Source organism: Cygnus olor, chromosome 4, assembly GCF_009769625.2.
Source record: "Cygnus olor isolate bCygOlo1 chromosome 4, bCygOlo1.pri.v2, whole genome shotgun sequence".
Taxonomy (NCBI): domain Eukaryota; kingdom Metazoa; phylum Chordata; class Aves; order Anseriformes; family Anatidae; genus Cygnus; species Cygnus olor.
In genome coordinates, this window is record NC_049172.1 from 28,120,879 (window position 1) to 28,143,293 (window position 22,415).

At 38.2% G+C, this 22,415-nt stretch overlaps 2 protein-coding genes across 3 annotated transcripts in view; both read right to left on the reverse strand.

Moving 5' to 3' along the window:
- Window positions 1-968: 968 nt before the first annotated feature.
- Window positions 969-8,430, reverse strand: MSMO1 (methylsterol monooxygenase 1). Of its 2 annotated transcripts, none has more exons than XM_040555907.1 (6): window positions 8,287-8,430; window positions 7,430-7,739; window positions 6,225-6,373; window positions 5,266-5,392; window positions 3,380-3,534; window positions 969-1,922 (listed from the first exon to the last, which is right to left on the reverse strand). In XM_040555907.1, the coding sequence occupies exons 2-6, from the start codon at window positions 7,682-7,684 to the stop codon at window positions 1,718-1,720; spliced, it is 891 nt and encodes a 296-aa protein (XP_040411841.1). In that variant the 5' UTR covers window positions 7,685-7,739; window positions 8,287-8,430; the 3' UTR covers window positions 969-1,717. The 2 variants fall into 2 exon arrangements, with proteins under 2 accessions (XP_040411841.1, XP_040411842.1); XM_040555908.1 differs by having other exon boundaries at window positions 8,232-8,377.
- A 622-nt stretch (window positions 8,431-9,052) lies between these two features.
- Window positions 9,053-22,415, reverse strand: part of KLHL2 (kelch like family member 2) — a 57,573-nt gene continuing 44,210 nt past the window's right edge. Inside the window, 13 exon segments of the mRNA XM_040555777.1 lie at window positions 9,053-10,172; window positions 10,854-10,975; window positions 10,977-10,995; window positions 11,169-11,307; window positions 12,720-12,721; window positions 15,605-15,733; window positions 16,659-16,760; window positions 17,509-17,706; window positions 18,330-18,447; window positions 19,041-19,190; window positions 20,155-20,271; window positions 21,687-21,759; window positions 21,761-21,794. Coding sequence (XP_040411711.1) covers window positions 10,144-10,172; window positions 10,854-10,975; window positions 10,977-10,995; window positions 11,169-11,307; window positions 12,720-12,721; window positions 15,605-15,733; window positions 16,659-16,760; window positions 17,509-17,706; window positions 18,330-18,447; window positions 19,041-19,190; window positions 20,155-20,271; window positions 21,687-21,759; window positions 21,761-21,794 — 1,232 coding nt within the window. The 3' untranslated portion in view covers window positions 9,053-10,143.

Below are 22,415 nucleotides of genomic sequence, written 5' to 3' on the forward strand. Positions count from 1 at the left end.
GGCAGTCTTTGAAACCGGATTAAAGAGGTTACTTCCACCATGGAGATTTCAGGCTGGTAGTGCATATGGATTCAGGAAGTCTTAGGTCTGTGCTAAAAACTGAACAATACTGGGTTTTCAACTTTCACTCACCTGCCACGGCCAAGTATTTTTGCTTTCTTTCAGAGGAAAGGGGAGAAAGGGAGAACACCATATTTCAGCAGGGATAGAGACAGAAGTAAAAGGTTACATGTTTTTTAGTAAAAGGTTCCACAGCACAACACCCAGAAGAGTAATCTGAACTACTCCTACACCTCAAGTATTATTTCAATCACTGTTTGAATATCATTAACATTTCTTTTTTGTTGTTAGAAGCCTGATCTGATCTGCACTTCTATGGTTTTAACAACTTTACAGGATTACAGTGGACTGTATGTGAAGCAGCATCAAGATTCATGTGCTCTCGAGCATGGAAAAAAACCTGCAAGCATCTCTAAAGAAGTTATAGAGCAAATGAAACGACATTTGAAATCTGAGAAGCATCAGACATTAAAATACAAGGTGCAAGATGTTTATAAGGCTTTAAGCCCTTTTTAAATGCTTCCACCGTTGTTTCCTGTGCAACAGACATGTTTAGAGTAGATTCAACAATATTAGAAAACTGTTTCTACTACTAGTGCAACTCAAGTAGTAGATGTTAAGATACTGGTTTGTGAAAGCTATAGCTTAATTTGAAAATGCACTTGTCCCAGAAGTTGTGGCTACACTGAATAGGTCCAAGTATTCAAGTCCCTCAAAACACAAACCAGCAGAACTTACAAGATGCTCTGTTTCCATTTCTTATTGCTGTCTCTGTACAAGTTCTACCCGTAAACTATTTAGACGATAGAAATAACGCTTCCTTTATAGAAGAGATCAACAAAGTAAAACACTATATCCTACGTGTTCTTCGCCAGTTTTGTATTCACATGAAAAGTATAATACACGTATCAAACCAAACCACATTTATTTCATCAGTCACAAGTGCAAATATAGCAACAAGTCAGTTCAGCAAATTACAACACAGAAAAGAATGTAATGTAAATGCTAAGTACAATGACAGAGTAACTTCAGAGAGCAGCAAAAAGTTTGTTCAAATAAAAACTTCTATTCTTTTTATTTGTAATCTAAAAAAAAAAAAAACAGTAAGTCTAGATCAGGAACGTCTGCTAACTCATGTCTTGATAGGTATTCTCATATATACAGTTCGCATTATCCAGTGTGCAAACGGCCTGTCCAAGCTTCTTATTAACAGATGTTTTGGTTTAAAGCAAATTGGACCCAATATTTAAATACAGTGATGATACCAGTTAACATTCTATTTGATATTACAAATTTAAGTATCTGTATTTTAAAAAATTAAGTTCAATTTTAGAGTATGTGTACAGTTCTACCTGGAACCAAAGTGGGAAACTTTAAAGATAAAACTGAATAATTTTTGCAAAAAAAACAGACAGACACGAGTCATCTCAGTTTTTTTGCATCTTCTTTAAATCTGTAGTTAAAATATATGCAGTACTTACATACAAAATAGAAAGCATTCCCATTAGGAAGATACTGCAATTTAATTAGCATTTTTTTCCCTACCACTTAGTAGCCAAGGAACATGATTTCTGCTTAATATCCGATCACTATTTTGCTTTAAAGAAAAGCAAAAGTTGACTACCAGTATTAGCATCAGAATTTTTACACTGGATTTTTAGTTAGCCTTCTTCGTCATGAGCTGCTGCTGCTTCTCTTTTTCTTTATAGGCAATGAATTGAGAGTCTGTGCCAAAGATTCTGTCCCACCACGTGAAGGTTGAAGCATAATTGCCGATAAAGTTCATGTGATGGAAATCATGAAAACGGGCCCCAGCATAGAAAGGCACCAAATGAAGAGGGTTCAGTGGAACATCATAGCCACTGTGGAGGGGAGAAAAAAAAAAAAATGCAATTATAGTAAGGATTCTTCCCAGATATAAACCACATAATACAGACACTAACTTGTCCTTTGTAGGATATCAAAGAACTTTGCTTTAGGACTTCATAAAATAAATCACTTGAACACTAGCTCAACAGGAAAACAAAATCCCCTCCTATCTTAGGCAAATGCTTCTGTTAACTATCCCACAACAGCTTTGGCACTCAGTGACCTTTTTAGCTCAGCTTTCTAAGCAACACAAAAAATCTAAACCAAGACACCTAGGATATCAGAGTGACTGACTTCCCACTGGCTTAGTGGATTTAACTGGCTCAAGAGTGATGTTAGGAAAGCAGAACAAAAACCAAAATCTTAGTGACAGCAAGCTATAAACACCAATCAGCTCATCTGCTCATCAAACAGCAGCTCAAATCATCTACAGTTGTCATATTCCTGCTCTTAATCATTTTCTGCTTACTGCATGTTCTTCAAGTGTTTAAAACTCAAAATACAAAATTAAAATGATATTAAAACCAGAAGAGTTTGCTTTACAGGGATTTCAGGTCTTGCTTAGGAGTAATGGAAAGACCTTACCACCACCTAGTGGGAGAGCATGAGGCAATTTGTTATGAACACCTCATATGGACAACAAACCACCATTATAATTGTCAAAGACTCATACTCTGCACGAATTACTTTGGTATGTCACAACATACACTTCTCACTCTGCCCAACAGACTCCTAAATTGGCAATGATTTGTACAGTGAGCCAGTTATTAGCTCATGTTCCACAAAAACACTTGACACAACTTACAATACGACACTATATGCTTCATAATGTATTTACAGGCACAAGGTCAAGTGTGATGCTAACATTTCAAAAGTGAACTCTTTCCCCTTGGACACAAAAAAGAAAAGGTCATTCATTTGCAGATTAACCTAACTAAGCCTTCTTGGATTTGCATTACCATTTTGGAGCCAAATTTGAAAGAAGTCAATTTTACTACACAGATGAGTAGTCTTGTCCTTCACATCTACCATAAAGAAAAAAAAGGAGTTTTTTTTACTTTTAAGATGGTCAGTTGTATAGCCTGAAGTTTCTCTTATCCAGTGACAAAGCACTAAAAAGCTCTTGGCTGGAGCATCATGTTCTGTAATTGATTTTTGACATTCTAATATGCCTAAGATCAACCGTACACCTAACATCTAGAGCCAGACAGCCTAATAAGACACCTAACTCCTGAAACCCTCCTCAGGATGATCTGACTAATGGTCTGTAGTACTCTTTTAATCAACAAGATTTGCAGACAATACTACGTCAAAAATAGAAGACAGTATAACTGTTCAGACTGTTATTCTTTGTACGATGCATAAAGGCATTTCAGTACAAAACAAACAGTAAAGCTTAAAAGAGACACAGGGAAAAGTAAAACTATTAAAAAAGCAAAGAGGATTTCACCTGTGTACATCAATGGTTTCCATCAAGCGGCATATTACCCATGCCCAGAGAAGAATCACATGGTTGCAGAAAACAACAATTCCAATGAAAAAGCCAGTTCCGAGGATAAGCGTTTCCAGAGGATGTGCATATTCTGCTTGCATTCCAAAAGGAGACTACAAAAAGATAACAGACACAGGAAAACTGTCACCATTTTCAATGTTCTACACCTCCAAATCAGCATCACCATTCTGTGGTACTCTCCCCTTCCCCACAGGACTCCAGAAGGAAAAGCAGAATAATGCTGTGGGAAAAGGACGTGGTCTGACTGAGCACAGGCCTTAACCCAAGTGTTCAGCTCCCCTTGGCAAACCAGGAGAGCAGTATTCCAAGTTCGTAATGACTTCGATTCCAACGGTAGCAATTCCAAGCACTTCACTATTAAAGTCAAAAGGTTTTGTTTAGGCTTATCACGACCCCAGGCCAGAGAGTTATTTCAGGAATATTGAAGTGTTTGGCAAGCTCCCATCAGCTTTGCTATACATCCAGTCTTGGAAGCAGAACAAAGCAGAAGGAAGCCAAAATACTCTCAGCATCAGGATTCACTTGGAAGGTTATTTAAAATTAAATATTTAAAAAAAAAAAAATAATTTCTTTTAAATAAACTCTTATCATAGAAAATGTTATTATGAAATCTAAAAAACTTTTCTTATATATACACCAGTCATTCCTATATTTGATTTACCAGGAAAGAAATTCCACTGAGTTTTCAACAGTGGAACTGTTATAGAAAGATAATTTAAAAAAAAAAGCGAAAGTTACACCTTCAACATTAGGCTATTGGAAGAAAAAAAAATAAAGTCCACCAATTGGCTTAAGGATGGTTTAGAAGTAATCAGCTTTTATTGTCAGGGAAAGTTATTTAGTGAAACAGCCATTAGCCTACAGATCGCTTCTGTAGGAACTGTAGGATACACAAGAACACCAGCCAGAATCTGCTCCTGCTAGAAACCTGAGGGCTGCCACGAGAAAGAGGAGAACAGTAGCTGCTGCAGCAGACGTACATACACGGATGCGTCTGCATGCACAAATCCATACCAAATTTCTTTATTATGTGCAGCCTGTACAAAGCACCCCAGACACAGCAGCCTGCAGTTTACATCAAGCACGGTACAGCTTATGTGCCGCAACACAGCTCTAGGCAAACAGTAGCACTGAGCCCTGTGCTCCAGAAACAGTGCCACCGAAACAGAGAGGTATTAACTAGGTATTACCTACACCGTGTAAGCTCAGCACAGTGCCACCTCCAGTCAAGCACGGCTCATTACCTTGTGCTCACTGTCAGCTTCAATGCCGATAAATGCAGAACCACCCAAATACCTCTGTACTGGGAGCACTGTGTTCCCAATGCAGTATCACACGATTACCTATACTGCTTCCACAGCTACGATCCTCCCCCGAATCAAGTGCGCTGCCCAGGTGATGTGGGCACCCAGGCAGTGCAGGAGCAGCCTGTTGGACAGCATTCTGAGGGTTGCTGCGCTCTGGATGATGCCCAAGGGGTGGAGAACTGACAAACAAAGCCAGAAACCTACCATTTCCTCCTCCCCTAACAAGCAGGCTTATAGTAGGTTTTTAAAAGCTTGCTTTCCTCCAGCTCAACAGATAGGACTAAATTTCAGCAAGAACTGAGTGCACCCTATCGTTCTCATAAATGAAATAAAATTACAGGAGGTGATTTCAGAAACAAAATGGATGACTGTTTTGACAAATGGCTCAGGAAAAGACATCAATCTCCCTGTCAGAAGGATGTAAAACTCTTAAGTCTGCAACATAAACTTTTTAAACAAACTGTATGAGTCTGCATATACTAAAAACAATTAAAAAAAAAATCAAGGAATACATACTACAAACTCATGATGAACCTTATGGATGTACTTGTATATTCTCTTGTGATGCAGCAATCTATGCAGGAAGTAGTGCCAGGCATCCTCAATCACTGCACATCCGAAACACTGGGCAAGCAGAACGTACCTTTAAAAAATAGAAAGAGGTATTAGCTGCAGAATACACTAGCAGATGCAGTCTTGAAACATGAAATAGTTTACACACTAATAGGGGTAAGAAATGTTTATGTATGTTTCTGACTGACTAACAGTGCATTGATGCTACCTTCTTACATAAAAATACACGTTAGTCCTCGTACCTATCAGCTCATCTGTTGGCATGCTGGAGCTAACACGCAGCATAGCAAGCTGCCATTTCAATTTACACATATGGTCAGTAACAAAAATCCACAGTGTGTGTAAGACCTAGATATAGAAACCATATCAGCTATCTAAACCAGATAGAAGATAACTCTAAGAAAGATGATCTTCTGTTATAAAGAACTACTACTGGGTGGAAGGAGGGTATAACTTTTTTTTCTTTTCTTAAGTATCTCAACAGTTTAGGGCAAAAAAGAGGAATGTGGAACAGGTTCCTCTCCCTGGAAGGATACACTGCTGCTATGAAATAAAACAAGGTGGGGGGAAAGAAACACTTAGGAGGAACCACTGATAATCAAAAAAAAAGTTAGATTAAGAAAAAGTCGAACTTTTACGCCAAGCCATTATAAACCTTCCTTTGCTTCCATAAACTCCCTCCTAATTTCCTTTCTTCTCCAAACACCAGAACAATTTGGGGCCACTTAAAAAAAAAAAATCTACTAAGCTGTACAGCAGATAAGCCTGTGGAGTGATTAGCAAACACAGTCTGTTAGCCAAAAAAGTTATGTTAGCATCATCATCAACTTTATCACACAGTATTTGTTAATATATAACCGTACTCCCCATTCAGCATGAACATAAGTGAAATATCTACCTACCATCTAGGCATTTGTTCCCATTCATATGGAATGTTAAAATACTCTGTGAAGTAATAGGTGCCACAAATTAGAGGAAGTTGAATGAAAAAGTGATTGAAGAGGAGCGTTTTGAAACACTTCCACTGTTTTTCCCACGTTTCTGGTTTATCCTAAGAAGAGAAAACAATCAGTTGTGTTAGGCACTTCTATTGCGCATAACTGACGTGCTGCAAAAATTATTTCAGAGGCAGTTTCATTTCACCTTAACAGGTGAGTAGCAGGTCCTTCATGACACACATTAACGCAGGTAATACAAATTACATGGGATTACATTCAGTTCATTGAAGGCTCTCGTTTTTCTAAGCTAGCTTCTTGTAAAAAGTTTCTATTACCAGAAGCTGTCTTCGCCAGTCACCTCAAATTGTTTTTGTTAACCCACTATTTGTAATTAGGAAGAACATTTCAGATTCAACAATTTAACACAAATATACGTTAACTTTTCTTCTTCACGCCACACAAAGTATTTCCATAGCTTAAAGAATACAAAGATGAGTTGAAGATAAAAGCTTGTGAAGAAATACCCTGTTTTGAAAAAATAGTTTTTGCAGGGAGACGTTTTACCAAGTATCACAGTAATTTCAGGAACGGGTACTATTTCCTTTCCAATTAATATTACAAAGAAGCTGGGGAAGACAATCACCTTTAGATGCCAGATGCGCCTTTGCTTCTCATTAATAAGCAAAACCCAATTAAGAGCGTGCAGTCTGTTCTAGACTTTCTCCATCATTAAAATACTTCAAAATCATGAACATGTGCACTGACATATTTCAAAAGGAACACGTGCTAGCAAATAAGCACAACATACAATTCCTTCAAAATACTATGGCTCATCTCTACCAACAGATACTGCAATCCCACTGTACCTTCCCCTGTTGAATTTACTTGGAGAAAATTTAACTTGGTAACCACACAGACTGACATACCTTGTTCTCTCTATACCACCACAATGGACCGATCACCCTCCCTAAAAAAACTCCTTTGCTTCTCCAAATCTCCTTATGTTCATCTCCTCCCAAACGGTGTAATTTTTCTCTCTCATTTCCAGGTTGCCCATAGTGATAGAGACAAATGCATTCATATAAACTGGAAGCTAACTGCAGCCCTATGTCCTACTTTACACGTTCCATGACAAATCAGGCAACATCAACATCACAACCCTATCTCACCTGTTGAATTTTATACTTTTGCATGTACGGTATAAACTGAAAGACAAATCCGGGTACGCATAGCAAGAAGTACGAAGCTTCATGAACTATAAGCGACCCCCAGGTCGCAATCTGGAACTTGGTGTAGTTGTCCAGCATGTAGTTCCAAGCATTTTTAAACGGCTGCTGCAGGGGGTTGTCAGGCAGGAAAGAGTCTATGTATTCCACCGCCAGATAGGCAGAGTTCAAGATGTTAACGCTGTCGTTCGTTGCCATTGCTCAGGCACAGACCATCACAGTCACCCTTCCTCCACAGCTCTCGGCGAGCAACCTGAAAATTTTGAGGAGAATGGAACAGATAGCAGTTAACCTTCGGAAAAATCGTTACCTCAGTTGTTAATCACCTTGAGGGTAAAAGCAGGGAGGGGAGGGGAAAGGCCGATGTTATTTCTAGAGAATGGTGTAAGTGAACCAAGGTTGAGGTCGGTTTGGGAGGCGACTGTCCCTCAGACTTTGAGATTTGAGCAATGGATGAAGACACATTTTCGTTGTTGTCACCCATAATAAGACACAATTAATTAAATACTGTACTACAGCAGCAATGAGAGGTCCAGACGAGGCTCACAAATGACGTTATCCCGGGCAACCCCGGCATGGCGGCCGGCCCCAGGCTGCAGGCACGGAGCTCCCTTCCACCCACCCACCCCAGCGGGGTCCCCACATGCGGTGCCCGGCCCCCGGCCCCCTCCGCCGCCCACCCGAGGCCCCGGCTCAGACCCAGCCGCGGCCCCGCACCGCGCTCCCCCGCAGCGGCGCCGCTCACCCGCAGCGGGACTCGAACCCGGGTCCCTCGGTCCCGCAGCCCCCTGGCCCCTCACCTCGGCGCCGCCGGCAGCAATAACAAGCGCCGCGCCCGCCGGCTCCTCAAGCGCGCCCGCCCATTGGCCGCGGGGTAACCCCCGGCGCGGCGCCCATTGGCTGGCCGGCGGCAGCGGCGGAGAGTCAGGCGTGAGGAGGGACGGGAGGTGGCCGCCGCGCGCGGGCAGCGATTGGCCGAAGGCGTGGAGTGAGGATAGTGAGACCGCGGCGCGCGGCCAATGAGGCGGGCGGGACGGCGGGTGACGTCAACGACGTGATGGGGAGGGGACGGGGCCCGCTGCTGCGCAGAGGCGGGAGGGGCGGGGCGGGAGAAGCCACGCCCCTTTGTGTCAGGCCCCGCCCCTTGGGTAATGGCGCCTGGGGAGGCAGCGCCAGGGGAGGGTAAGGGGAGGCCGCCGGGCCCCTGCTGCCGCTGCAGGGAGGCCGCGGGGTACGGGCGGGTCTCGGAGCCTCCCCCACGCCCCGCAGAGCAATGCAGGGGTGGTGGCTACACCGCAAACCCCCGGGCGTAGGCGAGCAGCCGCTGAGCTCGTGGCCTCAACCATGGCTCAGCCATGAGCCTGCTGGCACTGCGCACGTAGTTTCTCCACAGGAACTTACACAGTCCCAAAAGTGGCACAAACACAGCTTTCAGCATCAAACAGCACCACACGTCCCAGCCCGAAGCCTTACCACTAATTCCCCTGAGGTGGTCTCTCCCCTGACCTCTTCAGTGATAGAGTGGTTTTGAGGCTCGTGTCAACAAACAAAGCTTTAAGCAAAGTGTTGGCATTAGGAAACAAAATACAAATTTTTATTTGAAGAAAATATCTCGGATATGACAATAACTTTGGTCATGTTAAAAGGAGGCCATCCAGGAACAAATCAAAGTCAGCTGCTCTAAAGAGCGTGGCCACATAACAGTATATGCACATATTAGGTAACAGAAGCTAAGGTTACACGCATAAATAGACCTTAGTACCATGCAAGTTTCAACTTAATTTCATACATTCATTATAAATTTTCAGTTATTTTCATGCCAAATTGCCTTTGCATAAAAAGTTAAGAAAGAAGTTACATTTAAATGTGACCAAAATTGAACAGAAAAAAATCGTAAGTACAGACGACATTTTTATTAAAAAGATCTTGAAATTACACCTGTTCAAGAATCGATATGCCATCTCTGATCTCCTTCAGTGGGAATTAGTACTGTTAAGCATTGTTAAATATCAAAAAATACAACTCTGTTTACAACATAGTACCGGCATATTCAAAGTACTCTGCCAAATTTTAAATAATAAATCAGGTTTTGAAGAACTTCAATAGAAAGCAACTTATGCTCACACATACATAATGCACGTATTTAATTATGTAACAAAAGTTTTATAAAAGGAAACAAGTTTACCCCATGCCAGCTTGAATTACTGAGGTGGGATTCGATACCTACTATGAAGACTGACGGTTCATTTCTTTAAATACATTTATTAGTCTCTGGAAAAAAAAGACAAAATTTACTTTCACCAGAATACACACCATTCTTCACCGACGATCTGTTTCTCAGTCATGACTGACACAAGTCAGTCCTTATGAAAGTGGCTTTTGTGTTTGAAGACCTTGCAATAAAAAAAAAAAAGAAATGGTCCACTAGACTTCAAAAAATTCAATCAGCTCCTGTTCAACCGCAGAATAATCCTACGCATTGCTTCTACCTAGAGTAATCTTCATCATCCGTCATCTGTAATTGTAGACAGTCACGTCTTCCACTGTGACTCAAGGTGCAGCTACAAGTAGAGAAGTGCTTAGATACTCAGTCACTTCAAATACACTTGTTGAAGACTGCTTCTAGTGCATAATCAAGTTGAAAATCCCTTTACTGATCATAATGGTTTGTCAATAACTGTAACACCTAGAGTGAGGAAAAAAAAGGCATAAATCTTTAGGTAGTATTTTCAAAAAAAAAAAAATAAGAATATCAAAGTCAATAATATACTGCAACTAGCATAGGATTGCAAAACAGCACATCAGCATCAAGTTTTCATATTTTCCATAATTTATCTGACAGAAAGTTGTCTGAATCAATGCAGTGTTTTTGAAAGTTTCTATGATTTGAAAAAAAAATCAGCCATTGCTCAACTCTACTTACCCTTACAGTTAATATATCTTTTACATAAACTTAACTCATTTGAGAGACTGCAGTTATTAAAGGAAAAGATTCCTGAAACAACTCTCATTTTCTAAATAGCAAATCCCCACAAAGAACTTCAGAATTGGACCCCCCATATTGAGAAACAATTGCAAAGCTCTTGTTTTTTAAAAAAAAAAAAAAAAAAAACTGGTCACACTACAATCTTCTTTCTGACTCATCACTGACATGCTAAATCCCTCTTGAATACAGCTTAATACCTTTTTCATTTTAGTGAATAGTTGTTTGAATTCATCATTCAAAATGAACCAGCAGATTCTTCATACCCATTCTAGTATCTTAGGTTTTATTTTAGACAGTACTTGGTTTGAATATTTTGCCAAATATCGCAGCTACTCTTCAACATATTGTAAAAAGCCCGTTTAAAAAAGAAAAATACATTACCTGCATAGCTTCTTCCTGTACTCATACAAGATGACACAACTGTCCATTTATCAGTTGTTGGATTATAATATTCCACTGTTGATAAATTACAGGAACCATCATCTCCTCCAACTACATACAAGACCATTTACAGCACAAACACCTAAAGAAGACAGGAAAACAATTGGGAAAATTAATATTTGGATTGTTCCCCTCATTAAATCATGATTTCTATGCTGTGACATCATCAAAGCAGCAGAAATCCATTTAAAGGAAAAGGAACATGCCATTTGCACCAAATGACCACTGGTATTTTGAAGTAATTGCTGCGTATACCTGCATTCCTTCTGCACATGTTCATATCCGCAACCTGCTTCCATGTACTGGTGACAGGATCAAACACTTCCACGCTTTTTCTTACCAAAGGACCATCATGACCACCTACCGCATACAATAAATTGTTTCACACCAACACCTGTGAATATATGAAAATACTCAAAATTAAATGGAGTATGGTTTGACTGATACAAAGAAACAACAAATACATCCACTAACATAAAACCTTCACCCAATGTTAGGAACTATTTCACAAGACATTTGAGTGAGGATACATTAAAGCAACTAAAGCAAGACACTGATAAAAATGTCCTGCATGCCCAATACAGTTGCAGCATACAATGACCAGAGCTGTTCTGCAACACAACTTTAAGAAAACTTTGGACAAAAATAAATAAATTTGCAGGAAAACGAGGACCGTTGAAATTTAGGACTAATTAGAAATGACAGTAAATGACAAAGTATGCTCGGGCAGCATATGGCAATTTGACAATATGATAAAGCATAAGTGAATTTTTAGAAAATAAGAGCTATGCACTATGGAGGATAAAAACTGAATGCACAGACATTAAACAATAGGATTGTTTCCACTGAAGTGCTGGAATACCTTATAAACATATATGAAACATATGTGAACAATTATAGTGAGTACCTTCCTCCTCCAGATCTGGAAGACCCAAACTTCCTTGAACCAAGCTTCAATGATCAAAATACTCAAAAGTATATTTTATGTCTCCTTTACTTTACAATAAAAGGGTTGGGGGTTTTTTGTTTAACCAATATATAAGCTTGGGATGAAGGAACAAATAAGGCTAGTCTAGATCTATTGCCAGTTAGGCAGCACGTATGGACAAGATGGCAACAGGAAACAAAAGGGAAGGCCTGTTTATTTATTCCTCGCTTTATAATGCACTATTATAACCCAAGCATAACAGGCTTCAGAAGTGGAATATTTTGGCATTAAAACTGTGAGTGATGGACAACAAAGACAATTAAACATCACTACTATGAAAGTACGTTGGGAAATACTTGTCCATATTTAAGATTATGAAACTCAAAGCATGAGATACAGATTTGTGAATTATTTAATTAGTTCTTAAAGGGCTCTGTGGAAAGGGCACTGCTTAAAATCTCTATTGAAAAGTAAGGGAAACAGCAAATATGAATACAAAACATCAGTTTTGTACTTTCAGAGTACAAAGTTTTCAGACTTTCAGAGGAAAAAAAATGCTGGGTTAAAAAAAAAAAAAGCTCTGAGACCTTAAAAGCCAGCTGAAACATCTCAGAAAATGTATCACTTAGATTGTGTTTATGGGCCACTCCTATATGGGAAGAGAAATGACTCCTGATGAAATAATTAAATTATCTTACTAAAAGGACAGATTTCAATAACTAAAAGAAAAGGGGAAGTAAACATGGAAGAGTTAATTGGTACTACAAATCTGAAAAATAGCTTCTTAGTATGACACTGATTTATAATCATGCTATCTAAAGCTTCATCAGTGACATTCAGTAGTGATATTTCCCTGTATCCATCCCAGTTAATTTAACTCCTCTGTGATTGCTATTATTTCTAGTTATCATGTCACAGAACAGTTTGACAGCTTTTCTTTCTCCCACTCTGATCTCACTTTATTCGACAGGATAATACAACATTCATCTTTTGTAGCATTAACATTACAGAGATAGAAAGAGAGCTACGATTTTTAGTTTAAATGTGTGATGTGATATAAATCAAGTAGATAAGTAAAAGAATGTGCTTCATTGTTATTTTTCTTCCCCACCTGTTTTTTGTGGTTTTGTATGTGGTTTTTTTCCCCTGTATAATTATTGACCTTCCTATTTAGTGCATATAGTTTTCCTTCTGCTACATTGCCATTTTTTATTTGGCAGATCCTTATTTTTAGTAACATTCTTCATTTCTTGGTTTCTTCATTCTCCCTTAATCCGACACACAGGTTCCAAGCCCTACCTTATTTCTTGCTCCTTCCATCTGTATCTTCTTGTCGCTGTCTGAGTTCTCCTCTGTTCCTTTTCTTTCCTGCCCATTTTCTAGGGCCCTGCCTTATCTGTCTCATCCCTCCCAAATGGCCTATATCTGGATCTGAGGTTCCTCATCCCAACACGTTGCTAGAAACAGATCTGTCCCCGCACTGATCAACTGAGATGCAATTGGTACTAAAGAAGAGTAACTGAGGGTTAACCTCTGAAGTTGCTTTTGAAAGAAGATGGAGCAGTAGGAACAGAATAGATGGGTCTAAATTCCTGGAGATGACCAGAGATACATAGTTTTAATGCAGGAAACAAAATTATCTTTAGTTGGTACCTACTAGTCCAACACCAGGACTGCTGCCAAGTGAAACAGCCCTAGTGTTTTGAGATATCTGGCGGCTACAGCCAAGCTCAGTCAACAGTCATGATTTTCACATTACCACCCCCCCTCCCCCAAGTACAAATAAATGTTCCATGTATTTAACAGAGTGGCACTCTGAATATTGATTCTTTTCCTCAATTATATGAACCTGAAATAACTGACTAGATTTACCTTTTCCTCTCCATTTCTTTTTTAAACAGCAGCAGAGCTGAGTAAACAGCCACAGTCCTGAACTGTAGGGCAAGTGAATAGGGAAGAGCGGCAGAAAGATCCCTGTAGTTATTGTATCTAAGGCACTACATTTTAGGCTTGTAGAATTAACTCAACATCAAAAAAAAAAAAGTCAAATATCTAGTATAGGACCTTTTTTTCATTTTTTTAAGAGAGAGAAAACAGGATTGCTGGCAGATTGCAAATGAACCTTTGTCAGAACCAAACAACACTATTTGTCTTTACGATGATTCAAGTAATTTGCCCATTTTATGTAAACATTTTCCTCAAAACTTGCCAATATTAGACAACTGCCTTACTGCAACTCTGGCTGTTTTTAATCCAGCATTTATTAACAAGATACGCAAACTGAACTAGAAGTTTCACAAGACAACCCTGTTTTATCAAGATGCACCATATCATGCTTCCTTTATTAATGGGATGTTTTTCATTTAAAAACAATCAAATGTTAATTTTTAGCAATAAGAGACCTACCAGCTTGCCGATTTTGTAAGGATGTTAACTGAAATATCACCAACTAAGTATTTTAATTTTAGTAATGATGTTAATACTGTCACGTAAAACCTACTGAAATAATTTGGACTGACTTTAAACATTATTGTGCATATTAAAAACTACTCAGAGTTGATAATAAAGAATAATGGGAGGCATTATAATAATGTAAAGCTGGGATAGGTATCAGTCATGTACAGAGTGTCCTGGAAGTCCCTCCAGTTTTATTTGTAGCAACATCTCTTCCAATTTTGAAGCATGTTAACACAATCCGGTGATATTTGAAAGGTGTGCTAAAAAGCACCACTGACTACTTGGCAAAAAGTAATCTAAACAACTGAAAAAAAATAAATGTAGAAAAATAATATCATGCAACATGACTTGAAAAAGTTCGTGTGAATGCATCTAGAGAAATAAATTCAGCAAGTTGAAAAAACCTGAAGTACCAAAAGACAAATAGAGGACAGCGAACAGTAAATAAGACTTGAATCCATAGTAGATAATGAAAACGCTAACGTTGATTTGGAGCTCTGGAAATAACATTTCATTAAACAAGAGCAGAATACCACAGGCACTTTTGATGTCTCTGAAGAGAAATATGCATACTCAGAATCCCAAGAGGAAAAAAAATATATAAAAATACAGAAGGGATTTTTAAGATTATAAAAGAAGTAAATGGATATACCTTGGCTAAACGATAAGGAAGGATAACATGTGTAGTAGCCTATACATATCCAAAGGATGTAAACATCAGGTGATGAGAAGAATTACTGAAGATGAAACAAAGGGTACATAAGTGGAAGTAATAAGATGAAACCAGTAATACAAACTTAAGAATGAACAAGGACAAAATTTCCTGCAGTGAATCAGAATGCAAAACAAGTCGTCCAAGGAGCTGGAAATCTAGTCACAATTCACATGTAAAGTCCACCTGAAAACACTACTAGAAAAATCAGACCTATACTTGCAAAGAGACATCTTTGAAGACAACATTTTCTCATCCTGAACATCTAGATTTTGATAATTCAGTATTTAGCAGATACTACATTGATTGTTACAATCCATGCATATTCATTTATATGTTTACAACATCAGAAGGTATGGGAAGAAAAGGAATATTGAAAGTATGGGAAAGCAAGGAAAGATATCTACTATCAGCAAACTGAGAATCTTACTCTGTAGGAAGTTTTGTATTTATAACCTACAATATGTCAGCCATTTAAGGCTAGCACATTCCATTAAGCCTCAGACTTTAGCTTACCTTTTACATTTTCAGATAAATTTTAAAACCACAAATCTGTTTCACTTTTACTATGATCACTGAGTCTTGTTCACCCACCTGCTCCACTCCGTCTAGTGCTCATTTCTGCAACATAGCTCCACTCATTTGTATTGGCATCATAGCATTCGACTGAACTAAGGCACTGACGCGATGCCCCATCGTAGCCCCCAACAGCATACAGTTTACCTAGAAGGGTAACCAACAGAAATCTGCAAATTTCTGATGCACACAGACTGTACTGTCACACATGCAGAGGGGAAATCATTGTTTTCTGAATTTGCTACTACTCAGTACCTGTCATCAATCAGTTATAGTGAGATTGTATTTTTGTCAGTTGTTTAGGATAGTGCTCTATGGTTCTTGTCATTTTTAGGAGGCAAGAGGCAGACTGTACCTTGCAAAAGCAACGTGAGTCAAAAGATTTTGAATTTCCTAGCTGAAATACAAAGGTACTTCATTCTGTTTATAATTTAGGAATTGTCCAAAGGCAAACTAATTCAAGTACGTCCAACATTGGAAGTTCACCGATAGGCTTCCTAGAAACATCAAAAAATTTCCTATGAAAATTACCTGTACAGTTTGCATTTTCAGATGAGAAAGAGCAGTGGTTCCTATGCAGTTAAAAAAAAAAAAAACATGCCTAAAACATTTCAGGAGCTATTAGCCAGCCCATGTCTGCATTGTGCAAGCAATATCCAAGCTATTCACCACCAAGTTGCCCTTGAAAGTCAGCAGTTTTCCTGGCACTGTCCTTGACATTGTTCTAGCATGTAACCAGCAAAGTCAGCCACAGGTAACATAACTGACAACAGTGCAGTGCTACATCACTATCAGGCTCTCTAGCTTTGCTGACATGCATGCATGGTTAGCACACTTTTTGTCAGTTGGCCTCTGACACACCTGATGCACAGTTCAAGCTCTGGAAAAAGTTAAAGCACCTATGCTAAAAGCTTGACAAAACAAAGTAGAATGATTATGTATTTCTCCTACCATTTGAATGTCAAGGTTGAGTAGAAACCTAAATCTGAAGTACATTTTCTAAAACGGGGAAAGATAATAAGGTAAAGGATTGCATTTCTCTTCCTCCTTTTAATATAATTTGTCAACTTACCTCCAACAACACCTACTCCAACACTACTTCTTCTTGTGTTCATTGGAGCTACATGAAACCACTCATTAGTCTTTAAGTTGTAAACTTCGACTGATGATAAACCTATGAAAACAATATAACATTATTTGCTCCACAAATCTAGATGCAATGTACTGTCCACCTTCCAGAAAATTCATCATATCTGTAAATTCAAATTATTTTGATTTAAGAACTGTTAAATACTATGCAAAAGGCATAACAGGTATCCTTTAGATAGTCAAATACAGTCATCATATTCCTGGTGTCTGAAAATGGGCAAGTTAGTAAAAGCTTCTGGGGTACTCTGAAAAATTCTTTTTTTTTTTTAGATTTTTAACTAAGTCACAATGCTCTCTCATACATGCACATGCTCGTCAATAATAGTTATTAAGTAAAAGGGTCATCTCTGCACAAAAGGTTTTATGCATCTGAAGAGAATGGACTGTGTATGTACATCTTCCCACAGTTCAAAGAACACTGTTCATAATCCTATTTACACTACATGAAAATGCAGAATTATACTTCATATGCAAACAGGACAAAAAGACCAGAAAATTTTTCTGCTCACACGTTCCTTGAGGTAGGAACTTGGACTACTGAAAGGGAACTTGTCAAAGATTCACCAGTCATGATGCCTAAAGTCTTAGATTGGAGAGAACAGCCCACTGTTCAGTACTGGGTGGAAGGATATGAGAACTAAAGCATGTTCTGCACCACAAGGTGCTAGGCTACCCTCATGCTTGGTTTTCTCACTGCTAAGAGTCATTCAAATTTGATACAATTATGTCAAGAGCAATGAAAAGTAATAGGCAGTGTATAAAGGCCAAAATACCTGTACTCCCATCAAATCCTCCCACAGCATAAAGAAGTCCATTTAATACAGCTGCTCCCAGGGTGCTTCTCCTGTCTTGCATATTAGCAACACTTGTCCACTGGTCCTTCACCGGATCATAGGAATCTACTGTGCGAACTCTCAAAGAACCATTGAAACCACCGACAGCATAAACCATGCCTCCCATGTACACCATTCCTAGAGAAGGAAAATGGTGAGGAAAGTTGAGCATTTTTTTTTCTCTTTGTCAATTATTTTATTCCGTACTATCTTAAACGTGCAGATACTTGACACAGTTTACAGTACTCACTACACAGGCTTTTGACAGTGTCATAAAGCCACACTCCCTTCAGATTAAGTACTAGAAGTTCTGATGCGTTTTTTTTGTTACAAATGTCTCATACTCCTGAAATCATGCTTGCAGAATTTCCTCTTGATTAGGTATCTCAGCTATTTTAAGATTTTCACATTTTTAGTATCAGGTGGTCACTTCTTCACATTCTTCATCTAATTTAATTTAATAATAAGGTATTTTAATAATAAAATTGCTCATTATTATAACACATTAATATTTTAGTACTTTTAGCCCCTGTATCTATGGCAGGTGAAGAAGCAGTTTATTCTACAGATTACAAAATGAAACACAAATTAAGATTAAGTAAACAAACCTGTATAGATCCGGACTAGCAAATCTGTCATTCGAATTTGAAAGACAACCACTGAAGTCAAGGCTTTGCCCTTCTCAGATAAGTATCTTAATTACTGTTCCAAGGAACATAGGATGCTTTATATTGACGCCTTAATTCTGAAGCATTACGTACCTGCTCTACATCTTCTGGAAGGCAACTCAGCCACCTGATGCCAGCGTTCTTCTTTAAAATCATAGCATTCGACACTGCGTATTGCCTTTGGTGCCTGTCCTCCAACTACCATCATCAACTGAAAGGGAGATAATATTTTTTAATTATTTCCATATGTATGAGAGCACCTGGAAGATCAAAAAAGTTTTAAAAAATAAAGGATGGTTCTCCTAAATAAGCAGTTGAGTCTTGTAAAGTAGGCAACTCATTTTTATTTTTTTTTTTTGAAAATATAAGCAATTTGAAATTATTGTGTCTAGATGAAATATTTGAGGTAGAAAAGCAGGAAGCAATCTAGGCAGACCTCCCATGAATGACAGATTCTGCTATATCTTCACACCCTAGTATGACTGCAGATATGAGAATTCACTATCTATGATATTCAAAGGAAATGTGAAAATCCATCACAAAACAGCCTTCTTTGGTTCCTTTGAGGTAAATGTGCTAAATCTGCTGAATGAAGTCTCCTAGTCCATTATTAGTTGCCATAATACTACAACAAAACTTCTTGATCATTGGAAAGAAGACATTTGTTTTGTTTTCTTCTAAAATGAAGGAAAGATCATACTTAGCTAAAAAATTTTTACTGGAATAAGTGATGGTAATGCTGTCATCAAATCTATTAAAGTAGAGTTTAAAGAATAAGTACATTGGAAAAAATAAGTGTCTTACTTTTGGAAGGCTAGCAGGCGTTCTCAATTTTGTTCGAGTGCTTTTCATCAATGCTCGTTGCTCAGTTGGCAGCAAGTGATACTTCATAGCTTCAATGAGGTAATCTTTACAAGCACTGCTGTTCTTAACCAATATTTCCTCTTCAACTCTCTGTTTGTTAATAGAAGTTTAACAAGGTCTGAGCATGTTAAGGAAGTAAAACACAAATCACAATCTGAAGTGTAATAAAGCCTTTATCACAGGAACAAATGCATATCACTGAATTTTTAGAATGTAGTTTAACCACATTTAGACATAAATTTATGTGATGACAATATGCAGTCATTGATCAGGAGATGTAGACTCTCTTAATTAGTATGTGGAAGAAACAGTGTTAGACAACAGTGAGACTGCTCACAATCAGATGTTTCTTGACTTTTCAAATACAAGACTGTACAGAACACTTGCAGGTGGGGGTGGAGGGGGATTTTAACAAACCACAACAACAACAAAAACAAAGTGGAAGAAATTCATATCACAAAGATAGATTTCTAAAACTAAACACCTACCAACCATTCAATGTTAATGGTGAGCTGATTTTTTTTTTTTTATCTTAAATATTGATCTAACACCAAAATAGTCAAATGATGTCACAGAACTTTAAAAATAAAAATAAATAACAATCTGAACCAGGTAAAGAAATGTGTACATTGTCATTTAAGTCCTAACCAATTTAATTAGATATAATTCTGAAATTTAAGTGTTGTATCACATCATGGTTGGACCAGATGATCCTGAAGGTCTTTTCCAACCTTAAAGATTCTATCCTATGATCATATTACAAATGAAATGTAACTTGACCTCAGCAAATTAGATCATTCAAATTACTATGTGCCATGACAAGGAGTCACCTGAACAAACAGATTACATGCATGTGGCTTCCCCTGTTTGGCAATCCCCCATTTGACTGTAAGAGTGCATGTGCACACACATGTAGTGGTGGTTTCTTGTTTATTTTTACCATCAGTAACACAATACATTACACTGTTTAAATTTAAAAATATTCACCTGGCATTAAAAAAAAAATAAATAGAAATGTTCACATGCTCAAGAATCACTATTCCTTTTTGCTTACCTGAACTAAATATTCCCGGGAAAGCAAAGGCAGCCGAACATGCTCCATCAGGCGTGCCATTAGCTCCTGCCTTACATCTTTGTCATGGTTTACCCATGCTATCACCGCTTCAAATACCTTCCAGAAAACAAACAAATGCGAGTCCCTTGACTTACAGATTCATGACTATGAAAGTATCACTGTCTCCCCAAAAATAGCTTTTACTTTACTACAATTCCTAATGTAAGAAAAAAAAAAACCCCTAGCAGTTACAACTCTCAGTATTTGCATATTTATCCAATAAAAAGTTCTTAAGATGCATTAGGCAGTCTCTTTCTACACCACATCTCTACTAGTGTTGCAAGGGTGGTTGACAAAATGCACACAATAATTAATACATTAATACTGTAAATCCAATAAAACCTATGTAAACAAACAATAAAGCAGCAGAGATATTGTAACTCTCTATTTTTCTTCCTGTCTTGTAGGATTGACATGCCACATCATCACTCAGAGACTGATCTCTAATCTTACTAGAAGAAGCAGTACCAAGCCTGGTTTCTCCTATATTGCACACAGCTTATCATATGCTTGAGCATTAAAACTTTAATTACACTCCACAGAGTAGCATTGCTTGTATCAGTCCGGCCCTTCAGATTATTATGGGGACAGCAATGTGACTTCGCTAATTACAGGTTAAACAGATCGTTCTTAGATCAGAGTTTCTCCAATGTATAAAAAGAAGAGTTTAGCACAAAACACTATCTAGCCATCAAATCAGTATGCAAACATGCTTTTGAATACAGTTTAGGCTCATTTGAGCAGAGTTGGTACAGCTACATACTCCTTGGACAAAGGAAGACAATGTATTTTTAACTGATAATATCTGGATTCAAAAGCTCAGAACAAATGCATCTACACAGAAAAATCATTAGAGGTTCAAAGGACATCTGCTGGCCTCACTGAAGATCAGTTTCACAATGAAATGATGAGATCTAGGTAAAGGTGAGCCAAACCATATTCAAACTTAAGTTTGGTTATACCAAAGCTACCGAGCCATCTCCTTTGCAACACATATTGTTCAGTTAATCTAACAGCCCCACATATACAGTGCCCATTTTTAATTCCTTTGTGGGGAGTGCTTACGTTTGAAGTTAGAGAAGGGCAATAACCTGTTCTTCAAACTACTATTTTCTAAGTTCTTTATCCCTTGGTATCCCAAGGGGTAGTTGGTTAAAACCTGTGACTTATATCATGTGTTCTCTGCTCTGCTGAAGCTGAAGAGAACTTCCATTCAACGAGTTTTCATTTTTTTCAAGGAAACAGAGGATTATGTGATTTAATACAGTTTTAGGATTTTTAAGAGTGGAAATTAATTTTCAGCATCAAACTGACAACACTTGGGGGAAATAAATCCTTTAAATAAACACAATACATGCTTAATTTCACCAAGGAAACAAAGAATGCATCCAACGGTCTACAGAAACAGTAAGAACAAGCTCACTCTCTTATACAAAAGGATAAAAAGAATACTGTGGAACAGGTGGTCTTACCTTCTCTTCTGAGGCAATTAGTAAGTTTGTCACTAATATCAAACTGCACACCTGCTCTACACCGAGATTGAGTATTCTTCACTAAGTACACATCAGAAAAGTGCTGTTCTGTTTGGAGGAGAAAGAAAAGTACTCTTAACATACAGCACTACGTGTATACAAGAATGAACATTACAGCAGTAGAGGAAAAAGAGGGAAACAATTCAATAGGCATGCTATTTTGTCACATTAGAGCAATACCTTAATACATTTTATATAGGTTAAAGCTTGGTCTCGAACACAGCGTTTATATTAGATATAACCCAGAAATCCCTGCCAACCTCAGCCTTCTTGGATTCTGTGAAGGTACTTTAAGAATGCAGGATGCTTCCAGATCAGAAGGTCGAATTTTTTCAGGGTACAACAGCTTTTTTGAACTTGTACTAAAGACTAGTGAGGCATAAAAAGATACATCTAATGCAGCATGGCAACTCCTGTCCTCTATCTAGTTCAGCATCCTGTTCCTTCAAACAAGCAACATAATTGCTTCAGAACAAAAGTCCAAGAACACATATGAGAAGTAAATATGCTAAGACCTCCTCTCATATAATCTCAATATAATCATGAAAAATTAGAGACTGGTAGTCAGAATGATGATATTTTACCTTACAGTACTCACTAAACAATGAGTTTCAGTGAGATGCAATCCACCCCCATGAACCTTGTTAATTCTTTACTTTAATACCCTTC